This window comes from Natator depressus, chromosome 2 (assembly GCF_965152275.1).
Source record: "Natator depressus isolate rNatDep1 chromosome 2, rNatDep2.hap1, whole genome shotgun sequence".
Lineage (NCBI taxonomy): Eukaryota > Metazoa > Chordata > Testudines > Cheloniidae > Natator > Natator depressus.
This window is the reverse complement of record NC_134235.1, coordinates 225106919-225125790: the sequence shown is the minus strand read 5'-3', so window position 1 is coordinate 225125790 and position 18872 is coordinate 225106919. Positions and strand designations below refer to the sequence as shown.

The 18872-nt window shown below is 38.5% G+C and overlaps 1 protein-coding gene across 7 annotated transcripts in view; it reads right to left on the bottom strand.

Annotated features, from left to right (window-relative positions):
* The window catches only part of CACNB2 (calcium voltage-gated channel auxiliary subunit beta 2), a 387411-nt gene that overhangs the window by 129575 nt on the left and 238964 nt on the right, over positions 1-18872 (bottom strand). For 4 of the 7 annotated variants that reach the window (XM_074946027.1, XM_074946026.1, XM_074946029.1 and 1 more), the window contains one exon: positions 9392-9511. In XM_074946027.1, the coding sequence (XP_074802128.1) occupies positions 9392-9511 (120 nt within the window). Of the gene's footprint in view, positions 1-9391; positions 9512-9616; positions 9636-10307; positions 10820-18872 lie in introns of those variants that run through there. The other 3 variants (XM_074946028.1, XM_074946031.1, XM_074946032.1) reach the window with 2 other exon arrangements.

The window sequence follows — 18872 nt, the reverse complement described above, 5'->3', positions numbered from 1 at the left end:
GACTGGAGCCCCACACTCCCATTAACAGAGGCCATGGAGGTGGCTCCTAATCCCCAGACCTCAGATGCAGCAAAAGTTAGAAAACTCGTCACTATGATTTTTGTTAAAGTCTAGTTTCATGATGGATCTGATTAAACTTATTGATTTTGTATGAGATTAGCATGATTCAGTAAACAAAAGTGAATTTGGTGGACCCAAAATTGTATGAACAGAATCAACTGGTATGGTTCACTTCAGCAAAACTCATGCAGGTGACAAAAAGGCCTATGTTCATCTTTACAGAGGAGAAAGCAATCTCCTTTATCTCTTGCATTCTGTTACAGCCCACTGTGTGGATTTCAGTTCAGATCTGTTAGACTGCATTTACCTTGAAAACTTTACCTTGGGGTACACATCATAGGTATAAAATAGTTGGCTTGTGCATTTGTCATTCTGTATCACACACAATATTTTTGGCTGGTTTTAAACGAAGTGCACAAGTTACATTATTGAAAGAACATGTCAAGCCACGAGTGGAGGTAAAGCTTGAGGAACAGATCCTGATGTTGAATACTTTTCTCAAATACAGGTGAAAGTCAGCTGAAAGTAATATTCTGGTTTTTGTTCTATCAGTGGTTCCCAACCAGAGGTACATGTACCCCTGGGGGGACGAAGAGGTCTTCCAGGGGTACATCAACTCATCTAGATATTTGCCTAGTGCTACCACAGACTACATAAAAAGCACTAGCGAAGTCAGTACAAACTAAAATTTCGTACTGACAATGACTTGTTTATACTGCTCTATATACACTATCCACTGAAATGTAAGTAGAATAGTTATATTCCAATTGATTTATTTTATAACTATATAGTAAAAATGAGTAAGTACCTTCCTTTTCAGTAATAGCCTGCTGTAACACTTTTGTATTTTTATGTCCGATTTTATAAGCAAGTAGTTTTTAAGTGAGGTGAAACTTGGGGGTATGCAAGACAAATCAGACTCCTGAAAGGGTACAGTAGTCTGGAAAGGTTGAGAGCTACTGCTCTATACCACTTTTACACAGAGTATAGAGTGCAAGTGTGGCAGAAGAGCCAACATCAGCAGAACTCTTTAGACGACTCTTTGAATCTTCAGATATTTTGAAAGATTTATACCTATTCCCTATATAATGGAGGGCACAAGTCACAGCTCAGTTAAAGCTGAGTTTTGCACTTGAAACAGGGATTTTACCTCTTTTGTCGGAGGGACCCAGTACATCCTCTCCAGCATACCACACATACTTGGGCACAAAATGAATTTTCTAAGAGTATACAAGTAAATCTATTAGTTTATGAATTAATATTAAAAGGACACATTTATAAATTAGTCCTTGATGTCAGTCCAGTTTTGGCCTGAACCTTTTTAATGGGACAACACACTCTTCAAACTTTGCATATAGTTAAAACTCGCTGAAATCTTGTGTATAGGCTAAATGGGAAGAAATGAGGCTGTAATCATATTAATAACTAAAGCTTGGTCAAAACAGCATTTTTGAAAATAGATTTTCATGAAAAATTCTTTTCCCCACAAAGTTTTGCTCTTTTCCTGATGAAACTAAAAACAAAAACAACAGTTTTTTTGATTTGTTGTTTCCCCCCTTTCCAGACCTCCACTTTTTTTTCCAGGGGCAAAATGGAGAAGGTAAAAAAGGAGATGAAAAGGAAGAAATACCCAAAACTCAAACATTTTTCTAAATTTATATAAGTTTCTTTTAAAAATTTTCAGCAATTTTTTAAACAAGCAAATATTTGTTCAAAAAACAATTAGATAAATTCATGGAGGTCCATCAAGGGCTATTAGACAGGATGGGTGGGCAAGGTTGGAGTGCGTATCCTCTGTTTGCCAGAAGCTGGGAATGGGCGACAGGGGATGGATCACTTGATGATTACCTGCTCTGTTCATTCCCTCTGGCGCACCTGGCATTGGCCACTGTTGGAAGACAGGATACTGGGCTAAATGGACCTTTGGTCTGACCCAGTATGGCCGTTCTTATGTTTATTTCTTTTTGAGACCAGATTTTTTTTTAAAAAAATTCACAAATTTTGACTATGTTTTGAGAAGTTCTATTATTAATGACAGTTATAGTTACTGATTATAGACAGAGTCTCGTCAACAGCTCATGTCACTGTGAAGTTGGGCCAATGTGACATCAGAGATGACTCAACTAATCATCCCTCCTCCTCTGCAGTTAATTGGTATGCTGCAATTCTGTTGCTCCAAAAAGAGTCAGTGGCCTGAGAGGGACTTTGCCACGTGTTCTCATAGGTAGATGACTTAGCCCAACTGATTACTGCTCTTAAAGACTCCATGGTCACATGGTACCAGCTCCACTTGTCGGGCAACATCTCCCTCTAACAAAAACTTCTGTGCTTTCTCAGAAGGTAGTTCTACACTGATGCATACAGTTAAATGAAGTAGTACTCCCTGCTGCATAAAGGTGAATGTCTTGCTCTAAGCATAGATATTATCAATGGGGGAAATGGATGCCCCCTCTAAGCACTTCACATCCCCAATTATCTTCCCCTCTCCACATCCTCAGTGAGCCTTCTGTACCTTCTTACATTCTAACCTCTCTTTCTCAAAATGCCTTCCATTTTCACCTTCCCCATTTGTCTGGCTCCCAATCCCACCAGTGGTACTTGTTATATATTTGTACAAACACATAAAGAGATAGTTCTTGCAATGAAGGTTACAATCCAAGGTAAATATGAAATTTATAATAAAAACTATCCAAGGAAATTCCCAGAAATTCCCAGACAAATCTACATTAAATTGGAATTAAGATGGAAAATACATGTAAGTAATTTAGGGTAAAAATATTACAAGATTGTTGTAATTATCACACAAATATTATATACTCAGAAAATTCAGAGTTAAGGTTAAATTTAAAAGAAATACAAACATGTTAAGGTATCCAAACAACCGTTAACTGTGGTCTGCAGTGATTAATTACATTAAACTGGTTTTTAGGGACAGATTAGATTTTTTTCATAATTTTTTCCCTATAGGGCAGAGTTAAGATTGTGTGGGTGCCATACCTGTTCATTCCCACACTTAAACATGTTTGTATTTCTTAAGTTGAATTTTAACTCCGATTTTTATTTTTGGGATAATTGCAACATTCCTCTAATTTTTTTTACACCCCTAAATTATGAATGTTTGTTCAACCATAACTAGAACCTTTATTTTAACATATAAGTCCTAAATAAAAGGCAAAGGACAAGCTTTACTGTTTTATTTTTATAATCTGTTAAAGTACAGTGTCTTTAGGACAGCAGGGCCAACTGCTGAAAGCAGTGAGACAAGTTCTGGGTTTCAGTACACCCTTGCAGAGATTAACTAAAGTAAATAACTCAGGGCCAGGTATAAATCTCATTTAAGTCAAGAGGCTTGGAACAGATCAAAAGTGCTTAAATATTACAGTGCTTTACTCTTAGAAAACCTGATAGATGACACACAGATACATGGAGAAGTCTGGAACTAAACTCATCTGTAATACCCATGTATATCTGCTGAAATTCACACAGACTTTAAAAAAGTTGGATGTGCATATCCTCACATTTTAAACGGCTATGGGAGTGCGCTAACACAATGAACTTTATGATCATACAAAGAGTGGATGTGTTATGTCCAGTTTTGCATACACTGACATTCCACTTCCCCAACCCCTACCCCACAGAAATGCCAAGTCTGTCATAATGACTATGCATCACATAAAAATAACTTATTCCATCAGAAAGCTGTTGAAAGACAACACATAGCATGTGACTAGTTGCCTTATTCTCAAAACCTGCCAGTATAGATAAACATCTCCAGCAAGGCGAGGCAGAGAAACAGATAGAGGAGGAAGGAAGGAGGAGGAAGAACAAGACATCCTACTCTGTAGAGTTTGTATGAGAGGATTGAGAGGCTTTGTTGTACTACTAAGTCCTATTATCTCTGAAGATGCTGTATCCCTCAGAAATAGGTAAAGGTACATCTTGATTATAGGCTAAAATACAGATGCATTGTTGGGGAAGGTTTCATTTTATTTCACTTACAGAACCTTTTGGCACATTTAAGTAAGAATTTGTCCTAATATATCAAATGCTTCCTTTGTATAACTCCTGTTATACAATCATTACAGGATATTTTTTGTTAAGTTACTGCTTTTTCTCCATGTCTTCAAAGGCAGGCACATATTTCTACAATAGGCTATTTTTCTTAGCACTGTATGTGATATTTTCACATAATTCACCCAGAAGCAACACATTTCAAAGCCTTACTTGCGTTAATACATTTTGGTATTTAAATGTATACAAGCCTCTAAACTTTTCATACATACACATTAAATTAGGTTCTCCTGTGCAATCTCATACAGAGCAAAGTTAAAAATAGAGGTCACATTGCAAAAATCTTATTATTTAGACTGTCCGTCCTTTGAGAAGGGGACAATTTTTTCTTATGTTTGTTTAGTGCCTAGCACAATGGGGTCATGATCCTTGACCAGGACATCTAGGTACTACTCTATTACAAATAATTAATATTAATCATTTCAACTGAGGTAGTGCTGAAGGTATGCTAGGAACTATAAAAACATTTGAAAGGAATAGTCCATGCCCCATAGAATTTATAATCTTAAAAACATCACCACCATCACAGAAAAAAATTGATCTACTTATTGAAGACAAATAAGACGAAGGGTAGTAGTTGTATGGACCGGTTCAGGAAGTGCATTATTCCAAGGGCTTCATGCAAAATATCAGAAACACTATGGGATAAATAGAAAAATGGAGCACTGGGGCTTACTTCACTGGCACTGGGAAAAGACAAAGAGCTATATGATAAATGTTTCTTCTTCCTAAATATACCCTAGTCCATATATGACACTAAAGTTAGGGGGACTTCTCCCATTTTCACCTGAGTTTTCCATCTCATCACACTGGCTTTCTGTATACATAATAATTCATCTTGTATTTGCAAGAGCCTGGACAAAAATGGCCCGTCATTTGCAATGTTTTGTTTCTCTCAGTACTGTCAACCCCAAGCCTTCAAAAATAATGATTAACTCCATAAAAATCATGAGATTAAAAAAATTATATTGTTTGGGTTTTTAAAATTTACGTTCTGACTTTGGAGTCTTTTGGGTTCATATTTTCCAATCAACAACAATGAAAAGAATAAGGTAACAAAGTTCAGCACAAACTTTCTGCTCAGACTCAGCTACTACTAGGGTTCTTCCTTCAGGATTACTCAGCCCACACCCTAGATTATCTCTCACCTAAATAGCTACTCTCACCTTCCTTATGTCAAAATTAGGTAACAAACCACCTGCCACAGTGATCCACTTAACAAATATTGATCCTGCTAAGAAAAGGTTAACAGAGTGTTTAGGACAAAGACTGCTAGCCTGTCAAACTTTCACCTTAGACATTGTTTCAGGCTGCAATCAGTACTACAATCAGATCTTTACATACTTGCTTCATATTAACTGGGCACACAGTTCTATGTTACTCAAAGTCCAAAACTACTACCCAGTTGTCCTCATATGCCTCACTGGTACATCTTTTTCTACAATATTAAGACGTTTCTCCTCTCAACTGTAAGGAAGAAACATGGATGTTCATTAAACTGTTTTCCTAAGGTGCATGAAACACTTTGACAGTTTTATATCTACCCTTAATTCTCCATCATTTTCCCTTCAGCCTCTGCATTATTCATAATGACAGGTTTCGGAGTAGCAGCCGTGTTAGTCTGTATCCGCAAAAAGAAAAGGGAGTACTTGTGGCACCTTAGAGACTATCAAATTTATTTGAGCATAAGCTTTCATGAGCTACAGCTCACTTCATCGGATGCATGCAGTGGAAAATACAGTGGGGAGATTTTATATACACAAAGAACATGAAACAATGCGTGTTACCATACACACTGTAACAAGAGTGATCAGGTAAGGTGAGCTATTACCAGCAGGAGAGAAAAAAAAACCTTTTGTAGTGATAATCAGAACCTGCACATCTACCAATGTGATATATGCCATCATGTGCCAGAAATGCCCCTCTGCCATCTACATTGGCCAAACCGGACTGTCTCTACGTAAAAGAATAAATGGACACAAATCAGAGGTCAAGAATTATAACATTCAAAAACCAGTCGGAGAACACTTCAATCTCTCTGGTCACTCAGTTACAGACCTAAAAGTTGCAATTCTTCAACAAAAAAACTTCGAAAAAACCAGACTCCAATGAGAGACTGCTGAATTGGAATTAATTTGCAAACTGGACACCATTACATTAGGCTTGAATAAAGACTGGGAGTGGATGTGTCATTACACAAAGTAAAACTATTTCCCCATGTTTATTCCCCCCCCCAACTGTTCCTCACACGTTCTTGTCAACTGCTAGAAATGGCCTACCTTGATTATCACTACAAAAGTTTTTTTTTTCTCTCCTGCTGGTAATAGCTCACCTTACCTGATCACTCTTGTTACAGTGTGTATGGTAACACCCATTGTTTCATGTTCTCTGTGTATATAAAATCTCCCCACTGTATTTTCCACTGCATGCATCTGATGAAGTGAGCTGTAGCTCATGAAAGCTTATGCTCAAATAAATTTGTTAGTCTCTAAGGTGCCACAAGTACTCCTTTTCTTTTTGCATTATTCATGTATGTCATCCATTTCTAATTCCTATGACAAATAAAGTAATTAGAATTCTATTTAGGATCAACATTTCCACTCACAATCTGAAAGAGAAAAAAAGTAAAAGCAGCTGCGTCACTTGCTCCTGACTGATAGCAAATAAAGACAAAGAAAAGACAGGCACACTTGGAAATCAGGAATCTATACCCAGTGTTTGCAGCCTGGTTCAGTGAACAGTGAAATAATGTGAACCGAACTTACTGTTTCATTAATTTCATTATTCATCAAGGAGGTGAACAACTCATTTTCTACTTCCATTTATGGATATTTCCTGTAATATTTCAGAGATATGCAACTAGATTTAAGCTATTCTGGTATTTGTTTTTAGAAATAGTTTTTTAAATGAATGCGATGAACATCATAAAATGTAGATTACTTTAAATATTAGCCAACATGTGTATACAACAATTTATATCCTACAACCACGTAGCCATTACAAACTGTTCCTCCAGTGTATGCTTTAATCCCTTTTAATGCACAGATGATTTAAAACATCAGTTTGTGTGTGTTTTACGTATTACTGAAACACCTTTGTTATAACAGCTTGATTGTAGCAATGCCCTCACATTTCAACTGTTTACAAGCTGTCTCACAGCCAGAGACAGAGTCAGACCTGGTGACTATTCCTCCGCCAACTGAAGTGAGAATATTGTTTTGATGTACGGAAATACAGTTTTTAAAAGTGAAGGTCTGCTGGCAGTTTCTCTGTAAACTAGTATGGCAGCTGTGCTAGAGATCATGAATATTTCATAAGGGCTGTCCATGCAGTCAAGCCAGCATTGCTAAGCCAAATTCCCATAGCAACATTCACATAGATTTACTCATCGCTAAAAGATGCATCAGTTTAGGAATAAGTGCTCTAATGCCACTCATTATTCTAGAAGATGTTATTACTTGAACTCTTCTTTTAAAGCTAAATTATTTTACTAATAATCCTGATTTTTTTTTTTTTTACTTTTTCTAGCAATAGTTGCTTTGCAGCTCCTAAAACAAAACAATCAAACTAGAGCAATCCTGACATACTATTCTGTGGTTAACCAAAACTCCTGTTATCCAAAGATCAGCTAGCATCTTTTAAGGGGTGGGTAAGAGAAGGAGGCGGAAACTAGACTTACTGTTTCTGTTATGGAAATGAAACTGCACTGGCATAGCATAGAAGTGCAGCTGGAGTGGGGCTGCAGAGAGCTATCCAGGAATCCCGAAGACCAGCAGTCTCCAGCACCTCTTGAAAAAGGCGGTTTGGGAATTCTTATCAGATATCCTATAAAATTATAATTCTCAAAAAAGACTTGGGTAATCCCCTCCTTCCCTCTTTGTCTGAGCCTTCTGGCCTTCAGAAAGCTGTCACTCTGTGCACCCTGGTGACTGTCTGAACTGACCAGTTCTCTCTAATCAAGTGTATCTCAATAATCTGAATTCCTGCTTTCGTGAAGGTTTAGGTGACCCCAAGAACTTTCTAAAACTGAGCTACCATAAATGAACAGAGGTGATGGTGAATATATAAGGAAACTGATAAAGTGGGAGAGGAAAAGTGGGAACAGAAAGATCACAGGAAAGAAGGAACAGAGAAATGGAGGAGAGAAGTAAATGGAAAAAGGACACGAGAGAGGGAAGGGAGAGAAAGTAGGTGAGAAAGAATGAAAAGACTAGATTCCAGTAAACTTCTTAACACCACATATGAATAAGAGAGACAAAAATTAAACTCAGGAAAAAGAGACCTTGAAAGAAAAATACATTGGAAATGACGCACCAAGATTTAAGACACAGCAAAAAGGAAAGGAAAAAAAGATAAAAGAATGAGGAAAAACAAACAAGGACATGTATATATATATATATATATATATATATATATATATATATATATGTTTTTTAATCATAAGTACAACTGATGCAAAAAATTAAAATGCATAGCAGAGAGAAACATACACATACTTTTGTAGTGTTGTGACTAGAAAACTTTGCTTTTGCATATGCATCTAATGGAAAATACATACGCATGTTGGTAAGATCTATGCCTCATTTAGTGTTTATTAATTTGCCACTACCTGCCAGGAGCATGGAAGTACAGTAGAATTTCTGTAAGGGCCTCAAACTTCTTACAAGGTGTTCTGAAATCCTGATTGCCCCTACTTTAGTAGGTAAGTAAAATTGTTTTCTTGTTAAGAAAACCAATGAAATCCTCTTAAACAAAATGGGCCAGTGTAACTGCCTGTCTTTACTTATACATGCCATGTAGGAAACAATCCTGTACCTGACAGATAAAAAAACTGGACTTCCAATGCTGAACTTCTATGATTGAACGATAAACATGATTTATGGGGCCTAATCATGCTCCGGCAAGACCCCCATTGATTATAAAAAGGGACTTCATGACTTGTCCCTGTGTACTAGGAATTGATAAGTTATATAGCAAAATACAAAAGTTAGTTCAGTTCTTTAAGTAACTAAACTCTTTTTTAAGCAAACTGAGTCTCCCAATACAGACAGGGCAATCAAGAATGGCAGTTTCTGTCTTTAATCAGTTTGTTTGATAAGTGCAATTTCCAAAAACTTATGTAATTTCCTTAACAAGAGATCTTTGGAGGTATTTTTTAAAAAAATATTTAGAAAAACATTTCTACTGGTAAGCAAATGAGACAACAAGCTCTTAGAAAAAGAACAGGTTCATGAACCTGTGATGTGAAGAAGTGCCTTACCTTCGCTTTTTCCAGCTGTGCCTGGGCCTGCCGCTCTGCCTCTCTCCGCACTGCCTCTCTGTCTTCCTCCAGTGATACATCTGAATCGGATGGACGGCTAGTGTAGGAGTCCGCCGAACCCTGCACAGGAAAAGGAGACATAATATTACAAATAGATGCAGCATTTGCAATAAAAGGGTGAACTGTTCCCGTACCATTTCTCTCATTGTACGTTTGTAGAAATACCTTGAAAAGAAAAAAGAAAAATACAGCAGAAGAGACAATCAGTTAGAAAAATTATTAAGTAAGGGTTTCAAATTTGGAGACCATCCAAAAGTCAGGTCTCTCACCAGGGGTTTATTTCCCGCCCTATCCCCACATTCTAATTAGTCTGCTTTTTGGTAAGCAGAGCTGGTTTCTGTGTAGAGCAACGGCAGTGGTGCAGTGCAGGGCTGAAGGACATACAACAGTTTCAAGGATAGCTCCATAAAAATAAAAACCATAAACAAGGACATTTTAATGCCAGTAAGGGAACAGATTCAATAAAAAAATGCCAAGTCAGTATTAACAATTACTATTACACAAGATCACTGCAGAGAGCTTTAACCCATGCCTTCCATTTTAATTTTAGGGCACCTAACACTCTTCCCATCAGAAATGAACATGGCTCAAATCCATCTCAGCCCTTTAGCAAAAACATGCAAATGACCACAAATCAAGTTCCAACTGATTAAATATGTCTCAACTCAACACCTGTGTGCAAGTATTGCCACAATGGAACTAGTCAGAATACCAGAATAGCTCCAGCTCTGATTTTTGTCTCATCTTACAATCACAAGAAGAGAATTCTGCTAATTCAATCAGAATGAAAGCAACTGTTTTCCCTTACTGTAGAATTAATAAATAAATATGCTAACAATGAAAACGTAGGGCTTACACAGATATCAGAATTCTTCAGCCGTCCTCCTTTGGCTCTTTTCAGAAGCCTGATCCAGGTGGCCTTCATTAGCCAGACAGCTCAGTTATTGTCCGCAGCTGCAGCGCCCGGCACTGATTCTCACAAAACATGTGCACACCGAGCACCGCAGAATCACTGCTCCTTTCCTATCCATGCTCTGCTGCAAGCTCCTTCCTTCTCTTCCCTCTGCCCTTCAAGCTTTTAGACACCCTGTTCTTAAGTATTTAGTGCAAGTAAATACTTAAATTTTCCAATGCCAGTAAAAAAGGCTTTAATAATGAAAAACAAAAACAAAAAAAACCCAGTATATTGGTTCAAGTATATTGTAAGAGATGTTTCAACTCAATGCAGGAAAAGGTCTTTGTTGTTATTTTTTTTTTCCTGTTATAAATAGTACTTATAAGAGAACCTTTTAAAATCCGGTGCAAAATGTATTCAGTGATATTTACAAGTACAAAGTTCATTTCATCTCTTCAGAGATCAGATGGGGGTGGGGTAAGAGGCTTTTCACATCACTGGGCATGCTCCATATATAAAGCCTTTTACGCAGATGCTCACATCACACTGTGTTGTTAGTCTATGTCAAATTGCCATTTTACATCTCAAGGGTAAACAGCTGGAAAATAGCAAGGTCCCTGCAAATCTGGAATAGTTGGTACAGTGTCTTATTTTTATCACATATCAAACTACATTTCTCTCTCAGAAAATCCAGTTCTGTCATACATGCTCCTCATTCTCAATTTAAAACACTAAGTCAGAATCTGATCTCAGTTACAACAATGTAAATCTAGAATAAAACCAATTTACTCTGTTTACTCTGATGTACAAGAAGAGTTTGACCTACTAATGTGGCATTGTCCCACACTAGGAAATCAGTAGGTAAGTAAAGCAGTGAATAATTGCAATACACACATACACACACAAATATTGGATGCTAAAGGTCAAAAATATATTTAAGACCCTGAACTTGTGCATTAGTTTTAATTTGGTTTAGTCAGTCATAACCTATAATAATTTCCCAAAATGATAAGTGATTGACATAGCTCTGTGTGATTAACTAGGACATTCATGACACAAATTCACAGGCAGCTATGCACAACCTAAGTGTAAAAGAAAATCTCAGTCTAGCTGACTTTGAAGTGTCTGCCTTTGATTTAAATTCAGTTACATGAAAAAGGCAGGATAATAGGAAATTCCAGCTGAGAACAGCAGTCACAAGAAATCTGGTATTGTAAGTCAGACCTTCTTAAAGAATTAGAGGCATATGGCTGGGAATGTCTAAGGACCAAATTCAGTTCTTATTTATGTCTGTGAAAAACAGTAACTCCCCTACAGCCATTGGAATACTCTGGATTTACACTACTGGTGTAACTGGTAACATACTTTGACCCTAAATTAGTAGTTTAAAAGAAAGGGAGAATTCTTAACTTTCAAAAACTTTTCTCTCAAATTTATAATAGTTACAATTTTGAATTCTGATGAAGCTGCCTTTGAACTGACATCCAGGAAACTACTCTTCAAGAAATGTTTTGCTTACCGCAAATGCAATACATATATTAGGCTAATTTTTCTAATTAACAATGGGGTGGGGGCAGGGGAGACTTCACAACCAAAGTACTTACTATGCTAAGGAAAGGCACAAAAAAAGCACCCACACAAGGAAATAAAAATAAAATAAAATACACATTTCTATCTTGAATATTTTAGATAGTCTTGTCTGTTAGGAGAAGTACCAGAGGTTCTATACATCTTAAAGTCCTTGTCTACATTAGTTTATTTTCTTAAAATTGCTCACCATTGCTACTGATACAGCTTCACTAGTGGCTACAATGGCAGAAGAGTAGTACAGCAAGCTATCAGTGGTTTTAACTGCATTGCTTGTGTCTCCTCTGAATGGTGTTAGGTGACACTGTACTCAATACAAAAACAACAAGGGGTCCGGCAGCACCTTAAAGACTAACAGATTTATTTGGGCATAAGCTTTCATGGGTGAAAAAACACTTCTTCAGATTCAACTTCTTTACCCATGAAAGCTAATGCCCAAATAAATCTGTTAGTCTTTAAGGTGTCACTGGACTCCTTGTTGTTTTTGTGGATACAGACTAACATTGCTACCCCCTGATATTTTTGCTTAATACACTATTTGTAGTAATCTAGCCACTCAATAACAGACTTAAAAGTGGCAGTTCTTCAACAAAAAAACTTCAAAAACAGACTTCAATGAGAAACTGCAGAACTGGAACTAATTTGCAAACTGGACACATTCAAATTAGGCCTTAATACACTAGTGGCCGGTATCAGTTCCCCCATCATTACCATCAACAGTGCAGCTGCAACAGTTGGCAATGTTAAGAAGAATCCTCATCCAAATACAGCCTAAGGGTGGTGCAGTGGCTGTGCCCTCCCTGTGCTCTCAGGAGTCCCAAGGGTATTGTACCTGCTTCAGGAAGACTGTTTCCTACAGCTCCCATAGGTGCAACTCCACGCTGCCTCTAATTCAGGTCTATATCTAGCCACACAATCAGACCTTAAAAGGTATTTAAAAAATGAAAAGAAAAAAAAAGTTCTGTTACTATAGCATTAAGGTTGAAATTTTAAATCATAAGAGTCAATTCAAATTTATAATTTCCACAGCAATTCTAATGTGCCTCCTTTGTGAATACATAGTATTTTTCCATTCCAGAATGTGATATTACCTTTTTTTAAATTAGCTTTTCTTCTCCTTGGGCAACACTATAAAAAGGCAATATAAATGGTCTTTGATCCCCATGAAAAATCAGAGAGCTGGGAAGTAGAATCCTCAGCCCCAACTAGTCAGGCTGTCTGCTCAACTGAGCTGGGTCTGCTAAAATTGTGCATAGAGAGCTAATTTCTCCTTTTGGGCCAGTGAGTTCGTGTAATGCGCTGGCTGTGTCCAGGGTTGGCCACAATCCCTCCACACTCCTAAAATGTTACAATTGATTCAGCTTAATTTTGTTCTGCATGTACAAATCATGCTGCTAAACAAGATTATTTTGCTAACTGCAAACACAGAGAGATGTAGATTTGCTGTAAAAACGTGGAGAACAGTGTAGATATGTCTGTAGAAGATTATAATTTGGAGACACTCTCTCATAAGGGACACTATTATGAACATAGGAAAAGGCTGTGTGCAGCAGTTCACCAGAGATGCTCCCAGTTTGTTTTATTAAAAAGTTATAATACTTTCTCATTCACTGGTTTGTTATTTATTGAACCTCAAGGTTGCTACAGACAGGACTTTGGAACTCTGAACCTAAGAACTTCTGTGCCCTCAGCACAGGGGGACAGAGGTCCAAAGGGTGGGGGCAAGCCAGGAAAATGGTGGGCCTAAGGTCAATTGGATCTGTACCGATGCAGGCCAAGAGGCTATTCATCACAGCAGAGAGAAGTATACTGTCCTCTGGGGTTATTAAAGCTGGGAGCAGGCTGGAGCCTTACCCTAGCTCCTCTGGAGCCCAGCCACTCAGGTTTTGTCCTGGTTCAGGTGGTTTACATTCCATTCTCCTGGAATATAGAACAGCTCTAGTGCTAGATGTTACCATGGTCTCTTTGGTTGCTTGGATGTTATTAGCATCAGCATTTACAGGAATCCATCTGGTGCTGGGCAGATCTCAAGGTCAAATCCTCTGTTCTCCCCCCCCACATGACAAGTAAATCAGTGCTTCCCTTATTCATCATTACACTGACTCATGCTCCCTTTCTTAGATCTTCACTTAAACATTGTATCATTTATTATTTCAGATCTAAGGTATTATTTTGGAGTATGAACCCATGCATATCAAGAATTTGTAGTTCCAACATGGCCACATTGGAGTTGGTACTTCCCCCTCTGCCTGCAGGCTATGGCTGTCTTATTAAATTCCTTCATGTTTGAAGTGTTTCATCATGTTGCTGAATTTCTATTTGCTTTACTTGCATGTAGAAACTCCTTGATCAGATGATTTTTTGAGAGTCGGTCTTTTTCATTTTTCTTATGTCTTCTGAGACCCCAGTACACCCTGGATATAGAGTAGCTAGGTATCTGGTTTTCGATCGGTGTGTGTGTGTGTCTCTCTCTCTCTCTCAAATATATTGTGACATTCCCCTCTGGTGATATCCGTACTGGTGATCCGCTAGATCACTCCAATCCTTGACTCCAAAAGCCAGCCTTACCCTGCTTTGCTGTGAGAACCCCCACTCCTGTGCTGTTCATACACAGCCTCCGGCATGTAAGCTGCTTCTTGGACTGTGCAACTGAATGACACTAGACAATATCTCCGGTCCCAGCAATAACCCTAGGAACCTCCATCTTGCAGTGTCCAGTTATGCCCGCTGGTCACTGAAAGCTTATCTGAGTTCGTCAATTTAACAAAGAAATTGATATGTACCAGGCTTGTTATCCCAATGGAGTCTCTGAAACACTTCAAACTAAATGCACTGCTTCAGGTAGAATAAACAAACAGATTTATTAACTATAAAGATAGATTTTAAGTGATTATAAATTAAAGCATAACAGGTCGGACTTGGTCAAATGAAATAAAAGCAAAATGCATTCTAAGCTGATCTTAACACTTTCAGTGCCCTAACAAACTTACATGTTTCTCACCACAAACTGGCTGGTTGTCCTTCAGCCAGGCTCTCCCCTTTCATCAGTGCTTCAGTCGCTTGCTGGTGGTGGTGTCTGTAGATGTAGGTGGTAGAGAGAGGAAGAGCATGGCAAACGCCTCTCCCTTTTATCATGTTCTTTATTCCCTCTTGGTTTTGCCCTCCCCCGCTTCAAAGTCAGGTGAGCATTACCTCATTGCAGTCCCAAACTGACCAAAGGAAGGGGGGTGACTCACTCGAGAGTCCAAGAGAACCTTTTGTTGCTGCCTAGGCCAGCATCCTTTGTTCCTGTGAGGCTGGGCTGGGTTTGTCCCATACGTGCCCTGATGAGGTGTGAACTGCCTCTTTCCTCTTGGAGAGTTTTTGCGTGGGCTTATTTTAAGTCATGAAGACACATTTTCAGCCTCATAACTATAACTATATAACTCAAATATATACATGTAATTATATCCTATAACATTACTATAACATTGCTGTAACAACAAATATTATAACATCACTATAACAACAATGCTCAGTGCATCATGAGCCTTCCGAATACACCCAACATGACAAACTTTGCATTGGATACCACACAATCAGGGTGTTCTCACGAGGTACAGAAAGTCACTATTTGAGAGAGAGAGACACACACACACACACAAGGTGGGTGAGGTAATATATTTTACTGGACCAACTTCTGTTGGTGAAAGAGAAACTTTGGAGGTCTGAGAAAGGTTTTAGATATTTTCTTCCCATCTTCCCTACTCAGATATAATACATTTGTCATTTAAACATATTTATTCATCATAAAATAGCATGTTGTAGTATGTTTCCTTATGTCTTTATTCATTTAATGCTGAAAAACAATATTAAAACCAAAAGGATAAATTTATTCAAGTCCTCGGTTGCTGCAAAATGAACTGCAGATCAGCAATGATAGATCAGCAATGACCAGAATATAATCCATAGAGTACTAAACATGGACCCTCAGTCATATTCATCTTTAACATAGATGTATGTCCCTTAGAGATTACATGTGCCAACATTCAATTCTAACCGGTCAGATTAACTTGCAACATTGCAAGCTGAAATCTGTGGGCCACAAAACTCCTTATTAAAGTTGATGGTAGCTGCAATTTGCTTCATTATATGGAAAATCAGGGGCAATGCTTGGAATTCTTAAGATAAGTTGTCAATCAGTCCCACTGTTGGGCAAAGAGGCCACAGGTGGTGAATGTGTGAACTGCAGATCTGCGATAAATTCTTCTAGAAATCTAGGAAATATAACTTCTTTGAATGACTATTTGAAGGAATGCCACATTAACATCTTCATTAATGTGATATTACTTTGAAATTATACATTCTATTTATATTAGAACTAAATAATCAGGGATCAATGTTTTTCAAAAAAATACCAAGTCGTTTATTTCAATCGTGGCATTTTAAATTTGTTAAGTAAACTAAACTGAAGTTAAAAAGAAAAGAGAGAGATCCTATATTAATTAAAGGGCTATTCTTCAAAAATTCTTGGCTCCTTTGGTACTGGCCATTAATGCTCCACAGCTTGGCAACCACAAAGTCTAGTCACATCGTCAGTCTTACTTCCTTGGCACAGGCCTTGGGGAACTTGACGAAACACCCACTACACTCACATTTACACCTGAAGGCTCAAAATCATACTTTCCCACTATGACTACAGAAGGAATGTAATCAACTTCTATGGAGGTCAACGGAGTCCTCTGTATGTTTACAGAACCGGAGGTCTCTTCAAACTAATTGTCCTCTACCTTCAGTGCTCCATCCACAAAGCACTTTTAAGTGATATACAGACTGAAACTAAAACAGTTGGGAAGTTTAGAGCAACCATGTGGTATAGAAATAAGATATTATGCAGGAAACTACTCTCCTTTTACTCTTAAAATGACTTTGGCAAATTTGTCAGACAGACCCAGCTGGACATTAATAGCTTCCATAGCAGTTAATTCAGCCTTCAGCTGGATGAAATGAGAGTTTTTAAAAATAGGCTTTGAGTTTGCAGAGGCCTTGGATCAAGCAAGGAGCGGAATGCATTGGACAAACATATTTACAAACATAAAGTCTCCACTCCTGTCTGGCTGTTCATGACAATGACAGACATGTTTTTGGAAAACAGTTCAGCTGGTTGTGGAGCTCAAATTCATGACCTCAATAGCAGATCATTCATTTACAGGTTTGTTTTTAACATGGACATATGGAGTTTTAGGGCCAAATTCAATGGTGGCATCAATGGTGGTATGAGTTGGTATTTCAGAGAAGTGAGTTTGGTGTTTGACTATTCTTCAGAGGGGTATTTTTAACAAATTTTCAAAGGGCTTTCTAAAGTGCACCTGCAAGCTTTAGCATTTTTAGTGGCTATTTAAAAAACAATCCCTTATAGAAATGGGCCTAAGTTGCACAGTTCAGAACCAGATCCAAACTTTCCACATGTTCTGTTACTTTTATTTAACATTTGTATTACAGTAGTGCCTGAAGACTACAACCATGTTAGGCCCCATTGTGCTAGGCACTGCCACAATCACAGAATAAATGTCAGTCCCTGCTCCCAGGAGTTTACAGTCTGAAAGACAAAATGGAACATGGATGGCAAATGGAAAATCTGGAAAGAAGAAGTGAATAATGAAATCCCAGGGATGACAGAATTTTGAGACATGTATGGTTAACAGCAACCTGATATCTGCTGGGAGAGCAATACAGCGGTGCACAGACAATCCAGGAAGTTTTTGGAAAGTGTAGGGGACAATTTCCTGGTGCAAGTGCTGGAGGAACAAACTAGGGGCAGAGCTCTTCTTGACCTGCTGCTCACAAACCGGGAAGAATTAGTAGGGGAAGCTAAAGTGGATGGGAACCTGGAAGGCAGTGACCATGAGATGGTTGAGTTCAGGATCCTGACACAGGGAAGAAAGGAGAGCAGTAGAATACGGACCCTGGACTTCAGAAAAGCAGACTTTCACTCCCTCTGGGAACTGATGGGCAGGATCCCCTGGGAGAATAACATGAGGGGGAAAGGAGTCCAGGAGAGCTGGCTGTATTTTAAAGAATCCTTATTGAGGTTACAGGGACAAACCATCCCGATGTGTAGAAAGAATAGTAAATATGGCAGGCGACCAGCTTGGCTTAACAGTGAAATCCTTGATGATCTTAAACACAAAAAAGAAGCTTACAAGAAGTGGAAGATTGGACAAATGACCAGGGAAGAGTATAAAAATATTGCTCGGGCATGCAGGAGTGAAATCAGGAAGGCCAAATCACACCTGGAGTTGCAGCTAGCAATAGATGTTAAGAGTAACAAGAAGGGTTTCTTCAGGTATGTTAGCAACAAGAAGAAAGTCAAGGAAAGTGTGGGCCCCCTACTGAATGAGGGAGGCAACCTAGTGACAGAGGATGTGGAAAAAGCTAATGTACTCAATGCTTTTTTTGCCTCTGTCTTCACGCACAAGGTCAGCTCCCAGACTACTGCACTGGGCAGCACAGCATGGGGAGGAGGTGACCAGCCCTCTGTGGAGAAAGAAGTGGTTCGGGACTATTTAGAAAAGCTGGACGAGCACAAGTCCATGGGGCCGGATGCGCTGCATCCGAGAGTGCTAAAGGAGTTGGCGGATGTGATTGCAGAGCCATTGGTCATTATCTTTGAAAACTCATGGCGATCGGGGGAAGTCCCGGATGACTGGAAAAAGGCTAATGTAGTGCCCATCTTTAAAAAAGGGAAGAAGGAGGATCCTCGGAACTACAAGCCAGTCAGCCTCACCTCAGTCCCCGGAAAAATCATGGAGAAGGTCCTCAAGGAATCAATTCTGAAGCACTTAGAGGAGAGGAAAGTGATCAGGAACAGTCAGCATGGATTCACCAAGGGCAAGTCATGCCTGACAAATCTAATTGCCTTCTATGACAAGATAACTGGCTCTGTGGATGAGGGGAAAG